The sequence below is a fragment of the Poecilia latipinna genome, unplaced genomic scaffold, assembly GCF_001443285.1.
Source record: "Poecilia latipinna isolate Pla-1442-1.1 unplaced genomic scaffold, P_latipinna-1.0 Scaffold912, whole genome shotgun sequence".
Taxonomy (NCBI): Eukaryota; Metazoa; Chordata; class Actinopteri; order Cyprinodontiformes; family Poeciliidae; genus Poecilia; species Poecilia latipinna.
In genome coordinates this window covers 94,081-119,329 of record NW_015113528.1, presented here as the reverse complement: position 1 = coordinate 119,329, position 25,249 = coordinate 94,081, and the positions used below count along the sequence as shown (strand labels likewise).

General features: G+C 41.3%; 1 protein-coding gene across 3 annotated transcripts in view; it reads right to left on the bottom strand.

The window, feature by feature from the left end:
- Window positions 1-25,249, bottom strand: part of LOC106957525 (partitioning defective 3 homolog B-like) — a 130,550-nt gene that overhangs the window by 46,783 nt on the left and 58,518 nt on the right. For all 3 annotated transcript variants that reach the window (XM_015048907.1, XM_015048905.1, XM_015048906.1), the window contains 7 exons: window positions 24,614-24,700; window positions 20,317-20,428; window positions 19,340-19,475; window positions 18,054-18,154; window positions 15,540-15,584; window positions 7,054-7,269; window positions 5,438-5,645 (listed from right to left, as the gene is read on the bottom strand). In XM_015048907.1, the coding sequence (XP_014904393.1) occupies window positions 5,438-5,645; window positions 7,054-7,269; window positions 15,540-15,584; window positions 18,054-18,154; window positions 19,340-19,475; window positions 20,317-20,428; window positions 24,614-24,700 (905 nt within the window). The remainder of the gene's footprint in view (window positions 1-5,437; window positions 5,646-7,053; window positions 7,270-15,539; window positions 15,585-18,053; window positions 18,155-19,339; window positions 19,476-20,316; window positions 20,429-24,613; window positions 24,701-25,249) is intronic.

Genomic DNA, 25,249 nt, shown 5'->3' with positions numbered 1-25,249 from the left:
ATCAGCTGATATATATGCATGAGGATTTCCTCATCATCTTCACCGTCAATTCCCCCGCTCCTTCTGATTTTTGACTGACAGCTCACATCAGCGCCAATAAACCTGCACATCATTTCAGGAAAGCTGCCCAACGCGTTGAACGGAGAAAGGAGGGGTGAGAAAGAAAAAAAAGAAAAAAAAAGTTAATTTGTTTTCCGGCGGCTGCTGACAGTGATAGCGGCTGTGTCTGTGCGCCGCCGCAGCAAAGTTGTAAATTAGAATTGTGCCTCAATGGTGAGCGCAGGAAGCTGCTTCTGCCGCGTAAAAGCTCATTTTCATCCGTGGCTTAAAAATAAATAAATAAATACTTGGCAGCTTTTTTTATATTTAAGGCGTTGGGAGTCTTGCAGGAAGAAAAAAGTCTGCACAAATCTGAATTATGGTGAGCAAAAGGAAACGGTAGCCATTTTATTCCGCTGTGAAGGATGATTCACGCCTCGCTGATAACAGTTTTTCAACATTATGCAGCAATTTTGAGGCGGGGTGAAAGAGTTGGGGAATTTATCGCCATAAACTACGACAACCTTGAGGGCTTGGAATAACAGAGACAGTTATTAACCAAAGGAAGAGCTATGTCTGCATTCTGGATAAGTCACCTATCCAGATTGTTTTGTTTGTAGACAGGATCTTAAAAAAAACTCAATTTCTGATCCTACAATATGATTTTGACAGGCGAACAGTTTAGCGCACAGGCTATAAAAAAAATTGGACAAAAATATTTAAAAAAATAGAAAAATTGCTGTATGAGCCACAGTCAAAAAACAACTGAGCTAACTGAGCAGCAAAGCGACATCTGGGTGATGCAGATTGGTATGATGCGTCACTTGTTGTACTCGTGGTTATTATGCAAGATAAAATTAGCGTTTTGTAGGTGTTGAGCAGAAACCCCCCCCTTTTTTTGCAGGGGTTTTATGTTTTGAGACATGATGATTATTTTGAACTCAGGCGGCTTCAAAATTGTGCTCTTAAACTCTGTGCAAAGTCAGTGTTTTAACCATTAATCTCAAAATGCGACTGATATCCAAATCTTTGTCCAAACTGTCAAATTTTATGTTTTTCTTGACTCACATTGCATCGCACAGACAAAATAGGTTAAATAAATTGCATGTGTAACCTTATGAACAGTATATCCTAACATTCATGGTTGATGCCTGTATTTCAGATATTCTTCCCAACAGGGAGACTATTTACACTAAGCCTCCACTTGAATCCTAAAGAATATGTATTTAAGGCAGCCATGATTAGTGAGCCATTGTTGTGTCTTGCATGCATTATTTAGAATAGAGAGATGAACATCGATGCACAACAGATAGATTTGCCCTGTGGGATGGATCTACATATATAACCTTGGTGCATATTTTACATAACACCTACATTAGTAAATCTCCCGTCGAAGCCTCCGCTTCATATCAGCACAGCTAGGAGTCCTTAAATGTCGGATGAAATGTTGACTCGAAGAAATCCACCTGCAGAGTCTTAACCAGCTGCAGGATTAGACACTGCCTTCCTGATTTTGCCCCCATTAGAGCTTAAAGTCACCGTTAATACTTTCACACAAACATGTCAGAGGGATTTCGGTATGCCTACTGACACAGGTGACAACCACGGTTCATTCAAAGATTTGTCTGCTTGCAATCCTTTCATTTTGTTATCTGTGACACTTTCTTGGCCTGGTTTAGTCATCCAAGGTAAAGTTTTGTAAAAGGTGTGTGTCTTGCTCCATCGGATAAAGGGAAGTAAAGTTAACAGCATTTCAGAAAAAGACAGCGTAGACAAATATTTTGGTGGAGATGATCGGGAGCTGCTTAAAAGATGAACTCTGCTCTCTAAAGTTCATGCAAAAAAAGCCAAGTATAGAAGTTTTGGAGAGGTATTAGTTGTGCAAGTCTTAATATTTAGAGAATTCAGTAGTATTTTTATGAGCACTCTAATTTCTTAACATAATTTTTTTCTTGTTTCTGCTAATATTTTGACAACTTTCTTGTAATGAAACAAAAATTCTCACAGCCTGGCCCTAATACTCCGTTGTTCAACTCAGATTGAAATAAAAGTCACTTTTTGAAAACATTTTCTGTCATTTGTAAGCCCTAGTTAAGAGTACTGTACGGAGAATTAAACATAACATTACGAGTACAAAAAATAAGTAAAGGCTCCTCAGCAGCACTAAAACAACGTTTAGCCATGGATTCCTCCTTCATGCTGCCTATTTATTGTAGAAAAGAAACAGAATGATAAAGGAGTGCCTATGACTATATAACATGAAGAACAAGGCGATGGAAGATAAAAACCCAGACATTTTAAGGAGTCAAAGGGAGGAGACTTGTCATGAAGTTAGTACTGAAAGGCCAAGAGCTCAGAGAGAGAAAACGAGTTCACAACAGCAGCAGTAATCCATCAGAAATCATCCAACAGTGGGACTCTCTTATTTGACATCGAGACTTTAGTTCTGCACCGCATGGCCCACCAGTGACAACCTTTCAACCCCGCACTTTCTGCAACTAAGCGATAGGATGGGAGCGGAACGGATGGCGCTAATTGGCTTGCTTCCCTGTCGGATTTCTGCAGCGCGGCAAACAGAGAGCAGCAGCAGAAGGAAGAGGAGGAGGAGGGTGAAGGATAGAGGAGATATACGCGACGCTGTATGTGGATTTGTAAACAGCATATCAGGATGCTAAGCTTTCATGTTCCGTAAACTGGTTAAGGGTTGCTGATAGTGACGGCACTACAACGATCCTCCGTGGGACAGAGTGAGTGACGGGATGCGGGACAGACGGGACGAGTCAAGGGAGACACACCCAGCAATGTGTAAGCACAGCAAACTGCGGAAAACATCTCTGACTGTCAGCTGGGAACAAAACGCATTTGATGGCATCCTTCACATTCTGTTAGAACATCATAACATGCTAGAGTTAATACCATGATTAACTTCCTTGAGACAGAGAAACCCCACTTTGTCCTGAGAAGCAGATGGAAGTACCGTAAATTTCTATTTTTCAGCGGATGACCCGGTCAGCCAGTCTTTTCCCACAGTGGTGTTGAGAGAAAACAGAAGAGCAGCCAGAGCTTCGGCGGCGCGGCCCCGAGGCGGCGTTCTAGGCAAAGACTCAGACTCTGTCTGCTGAGTGCAGACAAGACGAGCGGCCGGTCCCCCAGTCGTAAGGGCTCTGCCGTTTGTCTCGGCTTGTTTGGGAATCTGGGAGACAAGCTTTGAGATGAGGAAGTGGAGAAGACAGATACGACGCCGTCTCTGCCATGTAGAAAAAAGATTAAAATGTGCCTCGCAAAACTGCTCACTCCTCCTGAAACGTTTTCAAATCAGAAAAGTATTTACAGGGGTTTTATCTGGGGGACCAACACAAAATAAGGCATAAATAAGAAGTGAAAAGTCTTTTGCTGCCTCTAAACAGTTTTTTTCCCAGGATTAACGGATATTGAGCTGAATTCATCTTCACTCATTCCCACAGCATTATGGTGCCACGATGTTGCAATGGGAATCTTGTGTTCAGAGATAGTTTTAAATTAATTGTGTTAAATTGTGTTATATATGTTTTTCTTCCACGTGGTCAAAATTGAGTTTTCATGACACCTGAGCTGCAGATCTCTGCAGCTCCTCCAGAGTTACTTCTCTGATCGCAGATGTACCAGACCCTGACCCGTCTGTGTTCTTTTGTCTTTATGACGCTGGATTTGTACTGATTTTTAGTATTTAAAATTTAGATTGATTTATAGTATTTGTAATTAATATTCTAAAGAGACAAAAAAAAGTTGTCGGTTAATTTAATAAAAGCCGAAACATTCAGACTTATTTTCATTTTACTCTCCATTTCTGCACCACTTTGTGTCGATCTATAATGTGGTTTTAGTATGAGGAAAAAAAAGTGGGACTTTTGCAGGACCCATTAGTATTAGCTGACTCTGTGAAATATGCGACATCATTAACATATAATTTCAACATCAGATAATTCTGTCACTCATGCTCCTTCCCAGCCTTTTGTGATGTATGACCAAAAAAAAAAATCCAGATGAAAGCTCCCTCTGTTCAGCCTCATTCATCTCCCAGCAACAGGCTAGATGATTGCGACGAGTCGGTCCGATTGAACACGAAGGATGTGAAAGACGTTTTGACTTTGTAAAGCCATCAGCCATCACGACGCATCTTCCTCCGTTCCCCTTTACCTGCATTCAGACACTTTGATTATGCAAGCAGGTGAAATCACGTGAAACGACGGAAAACAATTGAAGAAACGGATTCAAAAATAAGAAACTTCCAAAGGTCACCTCACACCCGGCCGTCTGCAGCTCGCTCCTCAAATAATTGAGCGGCTAAACTAAATATTTGCAGCAGCTGAAAGGACAGGGCCGACTTCCAGCGTTTGCAGAGCAAGCTGGCGCTCCACACACTTTCACTGCTGAGGTAAATTGAGGTCATATGTGCATAATTTGCCCTTTTCCTAATGCTGCAATTGGAGTAAGAAACCATTTGAGAGCAGCAATCAGATTGCACAGAGTAATGCTCTGGCTAATTAAGTCATATTTCTAGTTCAATAACAATCTAGTTGGTGAGATAAAGGCCAGGCAGAGAGAGGGGAAGCTGGAAGCTTTTACCACACTCTGCCTATCGTTGAGTTACAGAAGCAGCAGTCTGGGCTTCAGTATTCAGGTTGCTGTGATAAACTCAACTCAACTCATGTATTTTCATTGATAAAATGTGAATGTATGCCACAAACGTCGCGGTGTGCATTCAGGGATTTCCAACCGAACACCATCTGTTCCCGCTAACAGCGTCACCTTCCATATATTTGTCTGTTTCTGCCGCAAATAAACGACAGAAGGTTTGTTATAAACTGAACTATTTCAGATGCCAAAAAAACCCAAACAAAAAACACATAAAATATCAGGTAAGGCCAGACTCCTGCGAGTCCTTCATGTTGCCCTTCCTGTTCCCGTTCCCGGCCTCGACGGGCAAACATCTCCTCCATTACCGAACCCTGACACTGTGGCCGATTGGATTCTTATCAGCCATCTGTAGTCCGACGCTCAGGCCACGCTATCTCTCGTCACGGCCTAATTGAATCCCGAGTGTTAGAAGTGTGGTGATACACTGACCGCAGTGTGTCACTGCCAATAGATAAGGGCTGCGGCTGGAGGATTGGATCACCACAAATCAGGATGGGGACAGGTTGATAAAGGGGTGACGAGCGTTTTGGGGTTGGCGCCGTCTCACTGGGACTTAATAATGGATCCTCTCCATTACTGAGGAGGTTGTGTTCATATCCAATCACCCAAAATCCCATAATCCCACTATGCTCAGTGGGGTAATTTGCTGAAAGTTAACCAAGGGGAAAGTACACAAAGCAAGGTGGAACTCCTTCGATTTACATTTCAAAGATTTTCCTACCTTAGGAGGTTAAATCCTTTCTTCTTAGTCTTCTTCTCTGGTTCGTCCACTGAGTCCTCCGTCTTCTTCTTCGGCTTGTTCTTCTTCTCCTTCCTTTTCCCCTTGGTTTTCTTCTTCTTCTTCCCCCCATCATCCGCATCCAGGTCCTGACGGGAGGAGCTGCTGGCAGGTGTCTCGTGGCCAGAGCTGTCATCTGACACGTCGTCATCTGAGGGCAGCAAACGGACAGGGAGGTGAATCTGGTACCATCGTTGTAATTTTAGTCATGAGTGAGTGGAAATATGTTGCTACTCTTAAAATAAATGCATCTTTGTATTGCATGAAACCTTTATTTGTGTAAATATATACATATGTGTATTGTTTTTTAACCATGAGTGCTTTAGTTGGTAGGAGTTGAGCAACCTTGACAAATTAGTGTATTTAATACATCTAGTAATTTAAAATAAGTAATCCACTACTTCCTGTTTCCCTTGGGTAAAAATATGATGTGATGCGGGAATTGCTTCTATAAGCCATTCCTCAAAATGGGAAAGAAAAGAGAACATAGCATTCTAATAAAGTGGATATTTTTAAACGTTCATAAGTCAAGAATTGTCTACAGTAATGAAGCTACTTGCCTACAAAGAAACAAACAAAAAATCAACAGTGGCACAATTAGTTTTGATAATTCCATTAAACTAAAAGTTACATTAGAATTTATTTCATTTAAACTTAGTCAGATAATATTTTGGAGCTTCTGCTCTTCTACCAAGACTTCACAACATGCCAGGAAGAAGCTTTTTCTTCCTTACTATCACAAATGTAAAAACATGGAGGTTCTAAATTGGACTGGGACTGCAACTGGAACCGTACACTTTGAGAACACGATTGATCATTTCAACTACAAAACACTCCAGGTGTGAAAAACATCCCATGCTAACCGCTAAGTACAGAAAAATGTTAAAGGAGATTAATTGCTCTCCTCCTGGCAAAAAAAGAGGTTTGTAAAATTGAGAGCAAGTGTACCAATAATTGCCACAGGTGTTAATTTCTTATTCCACACTGCGTAAAAGTAATCAAGTTAAAGATTCAATCTTTTTCAGTTTTTCATGGTGAGATAATGCAACTGGAATAAAATGGTTCCAAAAGGTTTTTACACACATTTACCAGGTATATGCATGATTTAAAGCATCAGAAACAAGATTTTGTGAGATTTGTTCAGGTCGGCAACTGATGATGGATCTAAACTGAATATTTCCAGTCAGTTTAAAAAATAATAATAATAATCCAATCTGTGCTCCATTTGAATCACTGAAAGGAATTACACCAAGATCAGGTGTCTGCATGGCCAGGAGGTGAAGCATTTAAAAAAACCTCCTCTAAGATATAAAGTCACTCTTTTCTAAATTGCTGAGTGGATAAAATCATGTAGCATTTCATTAAGGTACTTAGGCTAAGGAGTGTGTCCTCTCTTGGCAGGCCTGCGGCTCTTTGAGTGCCAGTGTGTTAAAAAGCTTCAGGGATGAGCATCAGAGTATGGTTGGTAATTTAAAGTAGATACAATGTCTCAAAAAAAATAAAAAGTTTTCGTTGTAGCAGCAGAAACTTTCTGAGCAGCTCCTAGTTGTTTTTATTACCGTCTTCAGAGGGTCCTTCGTAGGATTTGTCAATGGCGATGCGGAAGCTCTGGTTGCACGCTCGACCCCGGACAACGTGCGGCCGCGGCCGGTGGAACGGGACCTGAGCCTGCTGTCGGCTCTGCTGCGCCTCGGACACGGCCGTCTGGAGGCTCTCCAAGGAACTGGACTTCACCAGGCCGAGGGTGGGACCCAGCGCTCCTCTGAAATCGGACTCTTCGGAACAAAACAGACAACAATGTTTACTTCCATGAACATTTTCCAAATCTACCATCTACTGATTGAAAAAGGCAAAAGCTCCATTTGCTGCATGTTTACAGCAACTCCTACATGGACACATAAAGACAGTTACAAAGTCAGTCTTCCATCGCATGAAGAACATTTCTAGGATTAACGGACTGATGTCCTAGCTTCAGTTAATCCAGAATGTGAGTTCTCAATTCAGCTTCTAAGTACCTCAAATCTGGAACAAACATCCAGAAAACGACAAAACAGCCAAAACACTGATTTTCTCTAAATCAACGTTAAATACCCACCTGTTTGGACTTGCTTTTGATCACTAATAAGTGGAACATTAATCAACATATCTGATGTATATGTGCTTGATGATTTTTATGAAGGCACTGGTGAATGTAATATTTGTTTCGGTTCGATGTTCATGATTTACACACTTTGAACTGCCTTGTTGCTGAAATACGCTACACAAATAAACCTGACTTGACTTGAAACAGATGTATAATCACATGCAGTGCTCTGAGAGGGAAGGAAATATTCAAATTTCAGTGGCTGCAAATGTAATTTTTAGTGGGCTAATGCAATTATGATGATCCCCTCCATAACTCTGGATGAACTTAAATAAAGATATTGTAAATATTCAGATACAGATAAGCTGCATTGGAGCATTTAATGGTGCTGGAAATCCCCCCCAAGGCCAATGTCCTTTAATGTTTTACCCAATTCCCACAACTAAAGCAAAAGATGACTGGAATGAAGAGATGGAGAAAAGCCTGGTTGATGGATGGGGGAGGAAGTTTTGCTCTGAATTAGTAATGCAGCCTCGACTAAAATGAGATGGAATAATCTTATTGAGATCACAAGCTTTTAGCAAAATCTAGCCAACTGCTTACAAAACATTACATTTGTACACATCTCCCAGAGTTATATTTCCTTATTTAATTAAAGGGCATGTGCATTAAACCCTCTAAAAATGAATGCTGCCTACAATTCAATTTGGAGAAAGTTTACTTTCCATAAGAACTGTGGAGAATATATTTCAGCGGGAGTGGAAAAGGGTACTTTAATAATTCAGTATACCAACTGTAATTAATCTCTCAGACACGCTGAGGTTACACTCGTGGTTTAAAGGCTATATTTCAGCCTCAAATATAATCAAGACCAAATGCTCTTATTGCAATATTTGAAATCATGCCCAAAACACAACATAATATTATGCAATTAGATTTTCTCGTCTTGCAGTAACTGTTCAGCACCAAAGTAGAATATTAATGAAGTAGAGTAAAAGTGAAGTATTGTTTTTTTTTATTATTATTATTGAATCATCAAGGGCGAGAAACGGGGAACTTTTAAAAAAATATATTTTTCTAAACACATTTACTTCAACGTCCTTTAGCAAATGATGCCTGTACATCAGCAGCCTGCTGCCTTTATTCTAGCTGAATATTTGATAAATTTACATCACAAATTTGATGTAAATTAAAAAGGTGGATTAAATTTGAATTAAAAAGATGAAAAATAAAGGTAAAAATTAACGATACAGATATATAACTAAGATAACGGTGTGGATGAGAGAAAATCCCCAATAAATTCAAACTTCTGCATTAAACTGATTAATTTTAACATTTAATCACGTTACTTGGTGTAAGTTTTGATGGAATAAACTCAATCATTAAGCTGATTTGTGCAAAAAATAAATACAATAATTTCAACTTGATTTAAGTTTAAGTTTCTTTCATGATAAAGTTAAAAAAAAAGAAGAAAAATAAGATCTGACAGGAAAAGGCATTAAGTGGGAATGAAACATAAAAGAATTCAAATGTCTCTCCATAAAGTAGAGTATCATCAAAATTTAAATTTATTTTCACAATTTAGTTGCAAAAGTAAAACTCGTTTCCTTTAAAATCCTATCACGCTTATAGTTTTTGGGGATTTTTCCCACTGCACATTTTCCTTCCACTAAACTTTCTTTCTTGGGAATAGGACTTCAACACATTTTTTGTTTTTGGACATCATGGTTCTGTAGGCCACAAGAAAAGATGTCTGTATAAAAAAAAAAAAAAAAAATCCTGTCTTTGTTCCAAGCAATATTCTCGTTTTCTAAGTTTCCCTGAAGTAAATTAACTTTTTGATAACATTTACTTTACTGAGAGGCGGCCGGAGGGAAATGAACTGCACTATAACTGTACTCAGGTGTGGCCTCCGTGAAGGCGGATTCAGCCGGGGGACGAGTCACCCGGATACAAAGGAAGGAGATAACGGAGAAAAGAAAGTAAATGTCAAGAAGAAGATGTTGCTGTCAAAGAGGCATTCTGACATTCATGCTCTGGCAGAAATTGAAGGACAGCTGGGTGAGAAGGAACCCCTCCAACAAAGAGAAGCAACAAATTCATCTCAGCCGTACAGAACGGGAGCAGCTTTTTTTTCCCGCTCTCTTCCATAGGAAAGACTTCTTTGGATCATGGCACTCACTTCTAAAGCCTTTTTTGTCATTTTAGATGCTTCTAAATCTTCGAAGTCGAGCCAAAAAAGGGGGAAGTGAAACTGAAGCGGCGATGGAGTCAAAGGAGGAGGCAAAGTAAGCGAAGCGTTGCTGCCTTTTAAGTCCCAAATTGACTTTCTGAGAGGAAGTGGGATTTATGGGGAATAAGGGGTTATAAATAGAGAGGCGGGAGCGCTCAGGAATAAAACGCTCAATTTGAGAGACAGGATTTGTGTCACAAATGTAATTACGGCTGTCCAGCTCACAGCCTGATAGAATTAAGCTCCTTGCCAGTGCACTGCGCCACTATACGGGGAAGCTGTGTGTGTCTGAGCATGTGGGCGGGTGTGTATTTATTACCAAAATGTGAGAATTTTCATCCAAGTCAGTGGGTTGGGGGGGCAAAATATTCACAATACTGCTTCTATGAGATAGTGGTGTGTGTCCTTGACCGCCTTAGATGAAATAGAAGAAATATGAGAGCAATTCGTTTTCGCTGGAGCGTGTTTGCGCGGCACTCATTCCATGCATGTCAGGCGGCTGCGGCTGGAGGTAAATGAATAATGAGGGTTTAATAGGACGGATGGGACGAGAGGAGAGAGAGGTGGCTATCATCGCCAGCTCGATCCAATGGAGGGTGAAATCGGCGTTTATCACATATCGTCGCCCGCCGTGCCAGCAGATGCTCGCTCGGATCCGTTCGCATCACGTCTGCCTGATTGCCGCCGGTTCAAGCGGGTGCACATATCAGACGAACGACTTAACAGCCAAATCATAAAAACAAAAAAAACAAAAACAAAAAAGAGAAAAAGAGTCGAAGCCCTTCACAGACGTAAGGCTTCTCAATCCGAGATCGCGCCGTAGCATCACGATCTCACTTTGTTAAGCCGCTTTTAGAAGCAACAGTTTCAGGAAAAAATCAAAACTGAGCAATGAAAGATGCTCTTATTCTAGTCCAAACGGTTTGTTTATGATTTACCCTGGAGAACAAGATGCTGAACTGAAACGAAAAACGTATAAATAAAACACCTGCTAAAACTCTGATTGTGTACACACACAAGAAGCATCACATTTTGATCCACATCGATGGGACAGCTTCACACAGTATATATGTAATATTAACGCCCAATCATGACCTTACATTGTCTCCGCTACCAGATGTTCTCTTGGGGTTAGCAGCTAGCTTTCTGGAAGAACTTTTGAAACAACTTCATATTGCAACAATCTACAGTAAAAATAGGTTAAAAAAAAAAAAGCTACTCCATATGCAGTCTGTAAACCCACACAAGCGAACGTCCACCTGAGCATATTCCCAACTCGCACGCATCACACAGTGATATGTGTGACTTCTCTGGAGATTGGATGCTGTCATGCTTGTATTAACAGACAGAAGAGAAGTCTTTGCTTCGAGTGTAGCCACAGGGTCTTTCTTCACTGAGAGGGACTGAAAGGACTAATGCAACACCATCATGCTGCTTTGTTCAAGAAAAATATCCTCTTTTAAAAGAGAGAGTGACACACCTGTAGAACAATATATGCTGGTACAACTTCCTCTGAAGTAATGAACCACTCAGGTCCAACTGGTTGTAATAAGATATCTAGGTAGGAATATAAAAAGGGGCATCCTGCTTTATTTCTAAGGTGCAACAAAGAACATTAAAAAAATCCTCTGTACTAGATAAGCTCCTAAAAGGAGGTACCAAAAGAAAAAAAAAAACATTGTACTTCATAAAACAGGTGGCATCATGAGGAAAGAACATTTTCCTCCAGCCAAGAAGTTAAAGCTCGTGTGCAAATGGGTCTTCCAGATGGACAATGACCTTAAAGACAGAGTCAAAGTGATTACAAAGTGGTTCAAGAACAAAAGAGGTCAATATTTTAGAGCCAACATCACAAAGTTCTGATCGAGAAAATTTGGCGGCACATCTAGAAAGTTGTGTGTGAGCAAGATGGCCAACAAACCATACTAAGTTCTGTAAAGATGAATGAACCAAACTATTCTAAGACGTGGAAGGAAGCAACATGTTTGACCCAATTTGTTCAGTTTAAAAAGGAAATTCTACCACATAGGAAAATGTATGAAAACATTGGAATTAGAAGATAATAACCTGCCTAAAAACTCCCTATTATCCAAACAGAAACTAGTCTTTACATTTTCTTCTTTGACCAAATTATTTGGTCAAAAAAAGGTAAATAATAATCTTGAAATCATGTTTTAGCCTGAATTAAATAACTAAATAACTAAGTACCATGACTAAATTGTCATGGTACTTCAAGTACTATTAAAACAATCATATCAAGTTAGCTCCAAGAAATATACACAGACTCACTTCCCAGAGTCTCAACAGCATCTTAATACACATTTCTGATGGATTATAATGGCTCCACACCATGCAGCAAACCGCAGAAAGGTTGCCACAGTTACAAAGAAAAGTGTCCCCTCCATTAAAACTAGTGGAGGTTGCTGAGTGTGTTACAGAGGCTTCACACTGGCTTACCTGCAGGAGGCTGCATCCAACAATAGGGGCTGTAGCTCTTTAAAATAGATGCAGGGAGCTGGCGCATGTCCCTAGCGTGTTTACAGAAGCACGCACACACTTTTCAATCTCACACCTAATCTCAGGTTCAGCCAATAAAACGTGAAGTTGATGTTCAGGAAAGCGGTAAAACACGCCCCGACCGGAATGTCGTTAAAAGCGACATACTGATACAAACGCCTGCAAACGAATGCACGGTTTAAGTGTTCGTTTCATTTCCAACCTAATAAAAGGTTTATTTTAAATAAAATCGTCCATACATAAAGAATTAGAGGACTTTTAAAAAAATAAGGTCATAAAACATGCAGGTACACGTTCAAACAAGCAAACTGTTCTTACGAGGGACTATTTTTAAACATATTATGCCTAAATTGATCATGCTATTATATATAAAAGCTTTTTTTATCACTGAGTGACGGTAAGAAAAATCCAAGGTATCACCTGCCATGTCCCTTAAATGTTGAGGCGCAGCAAATCTCATCTAATCACCCGACAAACCAGACTTCAAATCAAATTGCTTCATACAGCCGTACAGCTAGCAAAGGCAAATCTAATCCATGTTATGGTCAATCAAAACTCTCCTCCACTTAAAGACCAGTTCAATCATTAAGCTTCCTCCCATCGCTCTGTGAATGCACTCAGCTACATCAGAGGCAGATGCGGGAGCTGGATATGTAGGCGTTGCTTCGGCAGTAATTGTGTTTAGCTGTTTAGATGTACGAGGGAATGTGAACATATGGGCTGCGTGTATTCAGCTTCGACCCGGATGAATAGCTCTAATAACTGGAGGGGACTTTAAAGGCCATTTCATAATTACGGCCTACCTTTGGTGGGTTTTACGGCATGGTTGAGGGGTGGGCTGAAGTATGCAGAGGGTGGCGTATGCCATTTGTGGATGCTTGGTGGAAAATACATGGTGCACAAAGGAGAAGTGAAGTGTGCAGCACAGATTAATGCAATGGAGCCAACATGGACTGCATCTAAACACTGAAACAGTAAAAGCTGCAATTATTTAGGTGAAGGACTTGATTCAGGACACAGAAGTGCAGAAACAACCAGCATGCATGAAGCTCTGTGCATACTGGGAGCGTCAGTGGGCGAGGAGGTGGGCGTTTCAGCTGGAAGAGCCCCCAGGTGTGGTGGAAGAGGGCTAGCTTCCTGCCTGCTGAGATGTTAGATCCTCAGGAAGAGAACCGGAGGGGAGAACGAAGGAAGAGCTGCTCACAGGGCTCACTACACACGCACACACTCATAAAAACGTTGGGAAATGCTGCGCTGGGAATGACTCGGTGGAGGAAAATCTGAGACTGGAGCATGTTCGCCATAATCACATAAGACTGGAACAGATACAGCTGCAACAGAGCAGGGAGGAGGATGGAGAGGGGGTTCTGAGGTTCTGGGGGGCGGGGTCCTAAAAAAAGAATCAGTCTGCCTGGAGAAAAGGAACCAAAGCGAGAATAAAGAGAATTGGATGTAGAACAGAGAGGAGGATAAAACGGGAGACAGACGAATGGTGTTTGGGGATTGAGACGGAAGGAAACCAGTGGGAAGATGTGGAAAAAAAAACACTGAAAGCAGAGAGAGAAATTAAACTCAAAGCTCTATTGACGACAGCTGAAGAAAGCAATGGAGAGAACGGTGAAATGAGAAGAAAGAGAGGGAGAGCTGGAGGAGCGGAGCGCACCTCGGAGCAGGTTGAGCCCGAGAGGAGAAAAAAGGTTTTAGCCAGATTAAAGAAGCCAGGCGGGCCTCTTAAGACCATCCGCCTAATGAAATATGTCAAAGCCCATAAAGAAACACTGGGGCCATTTAGGAAGGCGGGCGGTGGCGGCCGCGTCGGGTGGGGCGCGGCGCACCAAGCCGGGCAAATATGCCGCATCAGCAAAAAATGAAAACCATAGCAAGAGACTGTCAATACGCATTAGCCGAGATGTCAACTGGAGAGGGGATGAAGAAAGGAAGGAATGGATCGCTTTCTTTATCATGGACCTTCAGCTATGCTGGGATAATCATAAAGAGAAGAGAAAAGACAGAGAGAGAGAGAGAGAGAGAGAGAGAGAGAGATGGTGGGAGGAGTGGGAGACACTTGTGGGAATGCTGAGTATAGAGAAATCCAGGTCGGCATGGGGCCACTTCCTACGGGAACTTTAATGATCGACTACTGAGAGACAAGACAAGCAGAGGACCGATCCATCCATTTATCCATCTACTCATTTGTTCGTCAATCTATTTGTGGATAAATCTATGCTTCAGTGTCCATTTTACCTCCACCAATTCCTGGAGTTAGTAAAACAGCTAATATTAAATTGGAATATCACTGAAAAGATGACCTAGTTTACTAATTTATTCTTAACCCGAAAAAGTTTCTTATGGTGTAAACAATCATTAGAAATGGGAAAAAAGCCTTGTTCTTCTGAGAATGATGCATCAATGGAAGGTTTAGTGGAAGGAAAACATGTTGCATAAATGTCAGGGTGTTACAAGAAATGAATAAAAGCCCCCAGAGTGTTTTATTTTTCTTTTCTGAAAGCCAAGAAAGCAACTGAAAAACGTTTTAAAATATTTATCAGCATGTGAATTTCACTTTTCTGAAACAAATTACTGAAATAAATCATCTTGACGGTTTTAAGTGTTGCTTTACAGATAATGTTGCTTTTAACTCATTCAGTTTAAGCATCGATGAATGAGAGATTTTTGTTTTTTAAATGCCTGTTTTGTTATTTTTAGACTCCATTTAAAAAGATCAACAAGTCCCCTCCGCCCTGCTTGGTGCTATTTCTGAATTTTACACTCTTCAGAGCTCAAGTCAGCAGTCGGTGTGCTGTCGTTGCCACACCGACGTCTTGCTTGAGCTTTTCTGCTCCTGCAGTCAGACATGTGAAGGCACTATTAGCGAATAAAACATGGGCTGCACTTTGATCCGCCACTCTTCACTGTGAGCAGCGGTTTTGTGCCGGTTTACCTTAAAGTAGACACTTCTCAAATAAAAATGAGGCAGAACCGAGAGCGAACAAATAACTGCAGCCGAAGCAATTGTGATGTAACGTGGCCGCTGTCAGCTGGGCGAGGATTGAGCGCTGTGGGCTTCCTGACCCGGACGGCTGTAAAGCAGCAAGAGCTCGCACACAAAGTGCTTCACAACTCAGCTGTGTCAGCTGGAGCAGCGGCGGAGGGAGGGGAGAGCCACGAGAAAGAGGAAGAATAAAGGGAATGTTTGTTTAGAAACCACTCACCGTTTCTCTGCCCCACCAGCGATCCAACGTTGCTCTCGTCGGCCACTAGGACAAAAAAAAATAAAAAATAAAAATAGCACACCTTTATCATGCAGGGGAATATATTCTGCAACACAAAGCGGCGCTAAGGCAGCTCCTGGGCTTTGTGCCGCTCCACAATTGGCTTTTACTGGTTCATAACACTGGATATGAATCCCTGCATAACTCGGCGCACGAGCGGCGGCACACGCTGCGAAGAGGAAATGAAAAAGAAGCAAAATATACGAAAAGCAAGGAGGAAAAACGAGAGCAAGATAAAGATGAGACAATGAGAGAAATGATAAAAGGAGACGTCGCCCCCACCTGCAACAAGGCTGAGGTGGGCCGTGGGACACGATAATAGGTTTTCATTAGGCAGCTATTTCTCTTAACTAATCCTTTTCATTTTTTATGAAGGCCAATTTCCCCAGCGGACAGATGAGGGAGGCGGGAGGGATGGGGAAAAGATGATATTAGAGAGATGGAGAAATGAGAGGGGGAGAGATTTGGTGGGACCCAAACAAAACAACAGAACAGAGGAAATTTAAAACACCTGTATGATGCAAGACAAAATAAAAAAAATAAAAACAAAAAAAAAACAAGAATTTCCTGTGTGCTGTGAGTGGCAGATAAAATAAAATTAAATAGTTTCAAAGTTTTGGAGAGAAAAAAAAAGTCTTCCAGGCAGCATGACCCTGTCAGATAATAAAAAAAACCCTTCATTTTCTGAGAGAAGAAGATAAAAGTCTGCATGGCCAGCAGCCAGCTTGGGTCCTCCTGCTGTAGCGGGAGGTTACGATATAAAATCCCTCCTTTAACCTCCAGTCAGCTGCTTTATATTAAACAGAATAGTCAAACTGGATTAAACTAGTGTTTCTGCATTAAAGAATGTAGGTAGAAATAAATCATAACCTCTGCTTTGAGCAGATTCTCTCATTTTCTTCATGCAAACAACCATGTAGACCTCGATTCTAACATGTAGATTTTAGTCAGTTGGATGATTTAAAACAAAAAGTTTTTTTTCCTAATATTAACTAAAAGCAAGTGAATTTCATTCGAAAGCTTCTCAAGATAAAAATCATGAGTCACTGCTTTTGCTGTGCACTTCAAACGTCCTATAGCCAATCCAGAAAGCATTTTCCTAAAGCTTTATGGGGCTAATAAATGCATTAGGAAGGAAAAAGAAAAAGAAGAGTTTTCCATTAGATGTTCTTTAAAAGTTATGTTTTACCTTTTTACAATTACGAGCTAAAGCCTCTACTTGGTGCAGAGGAAAGAGCTAAGCTTTACTGGATCCAATCTGTGGTGCTTTTTTTATTTTATTTTTTTAGAGTTTAGCACAGAGAGTTGGAGTCAGCAAAGCCTCTGAGTCAACAGTCGTCTTCGCCGAGGCATCCAGGGTCAATAAAAGCTGCTCACCTCCTCGTGTCAAGTGGTGTTTAATAAAAAAGCTAACCTGCTGCACGGAACGACTGCAGCTCAGATACATGCGACCATAAGGACTGACATGTGGGAACCTCTTCTGAGAAGAAAAACGCATTTGTCTCCTTAAATAAAACCCGTCCAGGCAGGGTCAGCGACGCATGTACGCACACATGCACACGCACACACAAACCCCTGCTAGCCACCTTTTTTCATCTCTGAGTACTTTAGGGAAGAAAAAGATGAATAGAAGGGAACTGATAACAGGAAAAAAAAAAGGATTGAAATGGAGGACGGCCAGAGATGGAGATAGAAGCCGTAGAGGGGTGACGATAGTGGAGTGGGTCCTCAGTGGGATGAAGCGGAGCATGTGTGTGTTTGTGTGCAGACCACCCTTGTCCATAATGAAAGCCAATCAGCTTGGGTGGCAGAGGGGTGTGCTGCAGGAAGAAAGCCAATCCACTGAACCTAATGAACCGGGATTGGAAATCAGACCGAGGCAGAGAAGAAAGAAATAGATAGGGGAGAGCGAGAGAAATGAAGTCATCTGCTGAAAAACAAAGAGCTGAAAGAAGAGGAGAGATAAACAGAGATGAAGGGGGAGGCAAAAAAAAAAAGCAGAGAGCAGGAATAAAGAAAAACAAGAAATGTGAAAGAGAACAAAACAAAGATGGAGGATAAATGACAGTAGGAGAAAGGGAAGGGTCAGCTTGGGTTAATACAAGGAAATCAGCGCCGTCGTTCTCAACTTCCACACACACGCGTGCGCGCGGCAAACAATGATTAGAAACCTCGTCCACTTTGTTCACAGGCGACGCACACATTACTTTGAGCACACATGCTCTCCCAGTTTTGTCGGAAAGCCCCCCAGGGCTTATGAGTTCAGGAGGTCAAATCCCCCCCCCCAGGCTGGGGGGGATAATGGGAGCAGAGCACATATCACAACAAAGCAATGTGCTGATAAGAAGCGTGTGATCGCCGTTTGGAGTCCGGCTCAGAGATGAAACCAGTAAGTCAGGCTGGATCATGATGAGCGGAGGCGACAGTATCGGTGGGAAGCGATGGGCAACTCACCCAGGTCCATGCTCTTGGAAGTTCTGTTGCGAGGAACGTTGTCCTTTTCCCTGATGAACTGGCTGCTTGGGTAGAACGCTGCAGCCATGCTGGGCTCCTCGCTGCAAAAAAACAGTCACAGCATCCCATTAGTTCACTGTTCAATCACTCAAGTCAGATGTTTTGTTTGTCGTTCATGCTACTAAATAACCCCAAACGTAATCAGACTTTTGTGTGAACGCTTTATGTAGAAGAAGAACGTTGATGTCACACAGCAGCACTCCGTTTACGGAAGCGATGATGGATGGAGCCGATTATGGATCGACTTTAAAGTTTATTCAGCAGCGGGAGCCGACGGTATCGTCACAAGATCAGAACAAGACATAGGACGCTGATAAAAAAAGTAAAAAAAAAGCACAACTAACAGCAACGGCCTTTTGTAGAGCATTGTCTCTGTTTGCAGTCGGAGCCGTGAGTGATCTGATTGTGATGTGATGAGCTTCAGTGACACAGACTTCTTTCATAAGTTCATAATTATAATTTTCAGCCACTGTTTATGTCCAGTCTGGTTTCTGCAGGCGCAGAATTATGACACATGTCTCTCATCAATGACATAAACGCTGGATAAAATGTGACAAGCGAACCCAGACAGAAAACAATCGGCTAATACGATCTGTACCACACCTAAAAGTGGCTCAGAATGTATTTTTTGGGGGGTGAAAAGATCAGAATTGGGCCATGAAAAAGCCGGATATAGGTCACATCTGGGCAAAAAAAAGAAAAAGCGGATTTGGGTCACGTTTCCCTGCTGTGTAAACGTAGCCCAATTCAGAAAGAGAACAAATGATTCCACTGCTCAAATTCGATTTTAACTTCTGCCGTCACGAACCACACACAAACACTCAAAGAAAATCGGATTGTCGCAAAAAAAATAAATAAAATTTAGCATCAAGACCTGCTGTATGAATGCAGCCTTTGATAACAACTAGGATCCTTTTACTTTTACTATCAGTATTTAAGTTTGTGACTCTTCCAAAGAACACAAGAGAACCAATTATCTGCATGCACCTTAGGTCATGATAGAATCATGTGTTTCTGGATGCTGTAATAGTTGGAATAATGACACACGTTTTGTTAATGATGCAGATTGGTGTGTACATATTTTTTAAATCATCAGTTTGACAGTTTTCCAGAATCAGAAATCAGTTTTTAAGTGAAAATTAAAAGATTTTGTCAAAAATTTCTTGCAGGACAGATGAGGTGTTCTTGAAACTTGCGAAACTCCGACTTCCAGACTAGGAGGCTACCTGTAGTAGGGTGGAGATGGTGGCAGGTCTCTGCTCATCTCCTCCACAGAACCAGGGGAAGGCGGCGGGGGGAAGCCCTGCTCGTCATCGTCGTTGCCGTAGTGAGTGTAGTTGCCATTGGCGGCGGCAGCTGGAGCTGAAAACAAACCATCATCAGGATGCAAATCAAAGCTGTTGTCTGAGCAAACCAAAAAATAAAGGTGTTAACCGTTTATTTTGTGTACTATCATCTATTTTTATTGCTTTTCTGCTATATCAAAGGTAAAGCCGCTTGAATTACCTCTAACATCAGCCTGGAAGGCAATAAAAGCTTAATGCGCACTCAATTGTTGCTTCTACTGTTACATATTGTATAGACCATTATGTGCACCTTTATCGCATAATGAAAGAGCTTTACATTAAAAGAAAATAAATGCTCCCATGTACTCCTAAAGCACACACGCAATAACCCTGTAAGCCTTTTCCCTGCTCTAATTTTTCAGCGTGGAGAAGAGAAAGAGGAAATGAATGTATTCAAACCAGTTTGTTAGTCCTTGTTTTTTTTTTTTGTTGTTTTTTTCCCCCTTTCTTTTTAACACAACAGCATCCGTGCTGCATAATACCCTTTATGCAAATCTGGCCCACTTAGGAGCCGTTTCATCAGGGTAATGATTCCAAGGTCAGATCTTTTGCACATGAAAAGGGAGCATCAGAAAAACATAGTTAATGACTTCCTTTCTCCTGCCATAAATATGCAAGCATGGGACTAAAAAGGAGATGCAGAGATGGAGCTCAGAGAAGTAAAATAAATGCAGAGGATGGCGGCTGCGGTGAACAGCTTCGGAGAGTTTAGGACGGGCACATGCACACGTCCTGGAAGCGAGCCAACGCACACAGACAAACAGCGCGAGTACACTCCCAGCAGCAGATAACGGGAGTACACAAACACGCCAAGTGTTGACGGTTCAGGCCGACAAACAGATCCGCTGCGCACTCACCGCTGCGAGAGACGTCGTGTCCGTGGCCGGTGGTCTTCGCCGGCGCGTGGCTGCCACCGTTGACGACGGACTCCGGGTTGGCGGTTCTGCCGGGACCAGCGGGACTCGGCTCCTGTCAACAAAAGAACAGAACGGCTCTAAAACTGTGTCGCATGAAAAATTGATGATGAGTCGGCATCCAGCAGTAGATTCAAAGTGAGTTCAGATCGTACCCACAGGACTGGATGATCGGCTTTTATATTCAAAACGGGAAAATAACTGGTTTTTTTGCAACAGTTATGACTTTTTACAAAAAGTCTTTAGCGACTTGGGCAGAACTCTGATTATTGGACCAGAAACTGTAGAGTTTATGTCTATTTAATGATCTGCTGGCACTCAAAGCAAATTCTGATCATTTCCAGCTGTGTTTAATTTAAACAGAACTAGTTTGGTGGCAGCATCATGGAGCGGCTCTGTTTCACTGCTAAGAAGGACAATTTTGAATTACTTCACATTATTTCGAACTAGATAGTTGCAAATTGGATGATTTCAAGACAATAAATCTAAATGAAAATCAAAACTGACTTTAGAATGAATAGAAAACTACTGAAACAGACAAAGTGATTAAAATTTTTTCTTTTTATCTACCATCTCCATTGTTCATGTGACAAATGAGTGCAATCAAAATGAAGTCAGTCGTTGTGCGAAAATAATCCAATTGTCCAAACAAAGATTTATGCTCCATTAAAAAATAAAACACACAAACAAAAGAAATCACAAAACAGTCAAGCTGCTATTGATGCAGGAATAGTCACTGTAAATTCTTAAATCTAAATATCAAGTTTCTTTTAATGTTTGAATTCAAATATCTGCAACAATGTTTAAAAAAAAATACTTCTGAGAGCGTTGACAGGCATATTATCAAACAGCCACCCAGCTCTACAAAGGACCCCCTGCTCACAGACTGAGATAGCTGAAGGGAATCAGTGCTGCTGGAAGATGAAAGCAGATTTTTCTGGTCAAACAGACGGGAAAGTACACAGAACCCCACCAACCAACCTCTTACACACACTTATTTAAACTAAAAACGCAAACCTAGGAAACGCTGCCGAGTGAGGGAAGGCGTTCCAGTAGCTTCCAGGTATCAAACCAGCGGGTGGGGGGAGCATCTCCAGTGTCATGCAGTCCCTGGGGTTTCATTAGCGGCACCAACATCTTAATATACCATCATATCACTCTGCTGTCAATCACTCCGGCTTCATATGTGAGCAGGAAGCATTTACACACCAACTTCTGACAGTCGTCCTGCATCTGTCAGCGACATAAATCCTATGATAGCCCCCACAGCCCCTCCCATCCCCGCAGCTATCCCTCCATCTTCCCATCCATCCCTCAGTCGGAGGCCTTTGAAGCAGAGTGGCAGACAGCCAGTCAGATATCTTAATCCCATAACAATAAGGCGGGAGTAAGGGGGATGGGGGGGGAGGGGGTAGCATTCAAGAGGTTTACGTTAGAGGTAGAGAAAGATGTCTTGATATTTCTTTATCTGTCAAAAAATTTGAGCTCTCCTGTTTCTAAATGAGACAAATAAATGCATAGAAATAAGTATCCATCGCATTTTCTCATGACACAAACATTGATGTGTTTTATTGGGTTTTTATGAGGCAGGCCACAAAAAATATATTTAAAAAATGGTGAAGTGGAAAGAAAATCTGATACCATTTTCATTTTTCTTTGCAAATAAAAAAAACTGAATGTCATTCAATGAATTTGTATTGTGACCCCTTTAATATTAATCCCCTAAAAAATACATAAATAAATAAAAAAATCTAACTTATTTGTAGTTCCATTTAGATTTAGACAGGAACTTTGACTAGGCTGTTGTAATGCTTAAGTCCTTTGCAACTTCTGAATTATTCCCTAAAGTATGACGCTGCCACCACCATGCTTCACTCTTGATATCTACAACAGAGTCTGCAACACTCCTTTATGATGCAAATCTATTATGTTGTTTGCACTGGATTTTTTTTTTTTTTTTTTTTTTGATTTTCAAGTAACATGAGCAAGGATTTTCAGGTTTTCAATAGCAAAAAAGTCTGGAAACTGACATTTTTCTATCGAATTCCAGCTCCACAATTCTTTGTGTAGCTCTAATTAAAACCCAATAAAATACACAAAGGTTGGGATGAACACAATGAAAAAATGTGAGAAAAGTTCAGGAATAAAAAAAATATATATACTGTTACGACACAGTTTACCTTCTTTTTCTTTTTAAAAAGTTTTGCAAATTATACATTTCCCTTCACTTTATCATGGACCAATTTGTGTTGTTCTAACAAATAGTCAGAAATAAAAGCTTTAAAGCATGTTCTTGTCTTTTGCAAGACACTGGGTGCCTAAAGGAAGATTTCGATTTTTCTGCTCCAGACAATCGGGGGGGGTTCCATCAAACGTTCCTACAAAGCTATGCAGATCCGAGCTGAACCTTGAACTGTGCTTGAGAGCATTTATCCAACGGCTTGAATGACGAACAAAGACACAAACACAAGCCACAGACAAGATGTAAACGCCACAGTGGGGCAGGTCGACCCCGGTCGGCCCGGGAGCCCTCCCAACTCGCTACTTGGCTTCCACACGTTATTACCAAGCATCTGCTTTAGCTGCTGTGACGCTTCCTTTTAAAGCCTTTGAAATAATCATTCAGGGTTCAGCGCAGAGTTCAGCGGAGAGGCGGAACTGAGAGCAGCCGTTTTCTCCCGTTTGCAAAGCCTGATGTGTTCCTGATCAGGCGGAGCGCGCAGGTCTTCGGCATCCTCTCAGGCAGGCGATGTGAGTGGTGATCAGTGTAGGATTATTTTATGAAATGAGAATTGAGAAGCTGAGATATTTCAAGTTTGTTTATGAACAGTAGTAAGAAAGTAATAATATTTGCTTAAGTTTTAAAGTTTCTGACACTTCCTTCTGTTAAGGAACTTAAAAACGTTTTATTTTTTATAAAACTTTTAGAAGGGTTTAATAACTATCTCAAGACTGCATTCCCCCATAAGTTAATTAATATTTGCATCTCTAAAGTTTCAATACTTTCTGATTTGTGGTTGTAAATAGAGCTAATAACTTGATGTGTTTTTATCTCATCACATTAATACAGGCTGAACTCATTAATTGTCCAACTAAATCAGAAAGTCTTATAAAATATTAATCATTCAGCAATGGACTTGAATATCTTTGGGTTTTCTTGAGGTAGGGTTAATTCCCAATGGGAATTTGGCATCAAGTTGTAATTGAGCAGGTGCCAAACATGACGAAGAGGAGGAAAAAAAACAAATACAAGAGACAAGGGTGAGAAGATAAAGGATCAGAAAACCCAATATCATTTTACAAACAGAAGAGAGGCAGAAGGAAGCATCTGAAAACCAAACAGAAACGCAGACAGGCATGCAGGAGTCTTCAGATTGACTTTATTTAAAGAAACAAGCAGGTAAGAGGAAAGCAAATAGATATTCATAAAAAAAAATGAGAAAGGTAGAAACAAGCCATACAGTCTGAAGAAAACCCAGTAAAGTATAATTGACAGAAAACAGAAGCAGTCAGAGAAGCACCAGGTGATGGCAAGGAGATCACATGACTGAAAACTAAAAAAAAACAGAAAACCTTACATTCATATTATTCCTGAGTTCATACTAATGAAACTAATGCAAACTAAATCCAGTCTTGGAGTTTTATTTTTTTTGTAAATGTATTAATTCAGAGTCCGTCTGAGAGCTGCCTGCATGGTGACACGGTTGTGTGCATCGTTATGCGAGTGTGTGTTTTTGTTGGCGTGACTGTGGCTGCCCTTCCTGCTGTGAGGGGCCGGGGCCCCGTACATCTGTCCCGCCATTGCTCGGATGTTTTCGATGTAACTGCGGCCCTGAACGTTGTCCAGTGTGCGGCTGCGTGCGTGTCTGGACTTGTCTGCGTCACTTTGCGCGTTATCGATTCTGACACGACCCTGATGCGGGTCTGCAAACACATGGCTGCGATTCTGTTCAGAATCATCCCCTTCCCTGTTTAGGTTGCCCGGGGAGACGAACCCAAACTTATTCATCGCGTTCGACTTGTGTGCCTTCCTCCTTTCGGCATCGAAACCCCGACATGGGTCCGTATGTCTGGGCCCATACGTGTATCTGGTGTGCGTCTCCCCCGGCCTTTGTCTGCAGCGCTGCCTGTGGCTATGAGGCGGCGGCTCAGACGCTTGTCGCCTGAGCGTGGGGAGGAGGAGGAGGGAGGAGCGGCAAGGCGGAGCAGGCTGCAGCTGGCAGAGGTCACCCACCCGTACCTGATTGCTGGAGCCGGCTTTCACGTTGGGTTGATGGCTGGAGTTGGTGTTTGTTGCCGATCTTGTCGCAGAGTTGCCGCTACCGCCCTGGGAAAAACGTGAAGATGTTAAATATGGGTAAGCATTTTTCAGTTTTCAAACTTTTCCAGCACCGCTTTGGTGACAAAAACAATATACATAAAGTAAAGAAGACTGTTTCAGTTCCCTATTTTGTGATATTTATTACTGTTGTTCGTAATATCTTCTACATTCGACAACAGGGATAAGGGTAAACCAAAATATAACAAAATATTATCATATGAAATGTCTCTATTACACTCAGTCTATACTCCTGACTGGTGCGAGAAAGATACAAAAAAAATCTCCAAAAAATGTTCTTCTGTGGACAGGCAGCATTTGAAGCAACATACTTTAAGAAACGCTCCAATTTTCTGAGAAAGTTAATTTTCAGTCACTTTCTCAGAATTAAAATTAACAGAAATAAAATTAACAGAAATAATAAAATAGCTTTCCAAGATCTAACTAATCAAATCTTCCATACAACATTCACTCATAATTTTTACCCAGAAGTACTTTTATTATATTAAGCAGCAACAGGCAAAAATAATTACCTTTTTTTTTACTATTTTGAGGAAA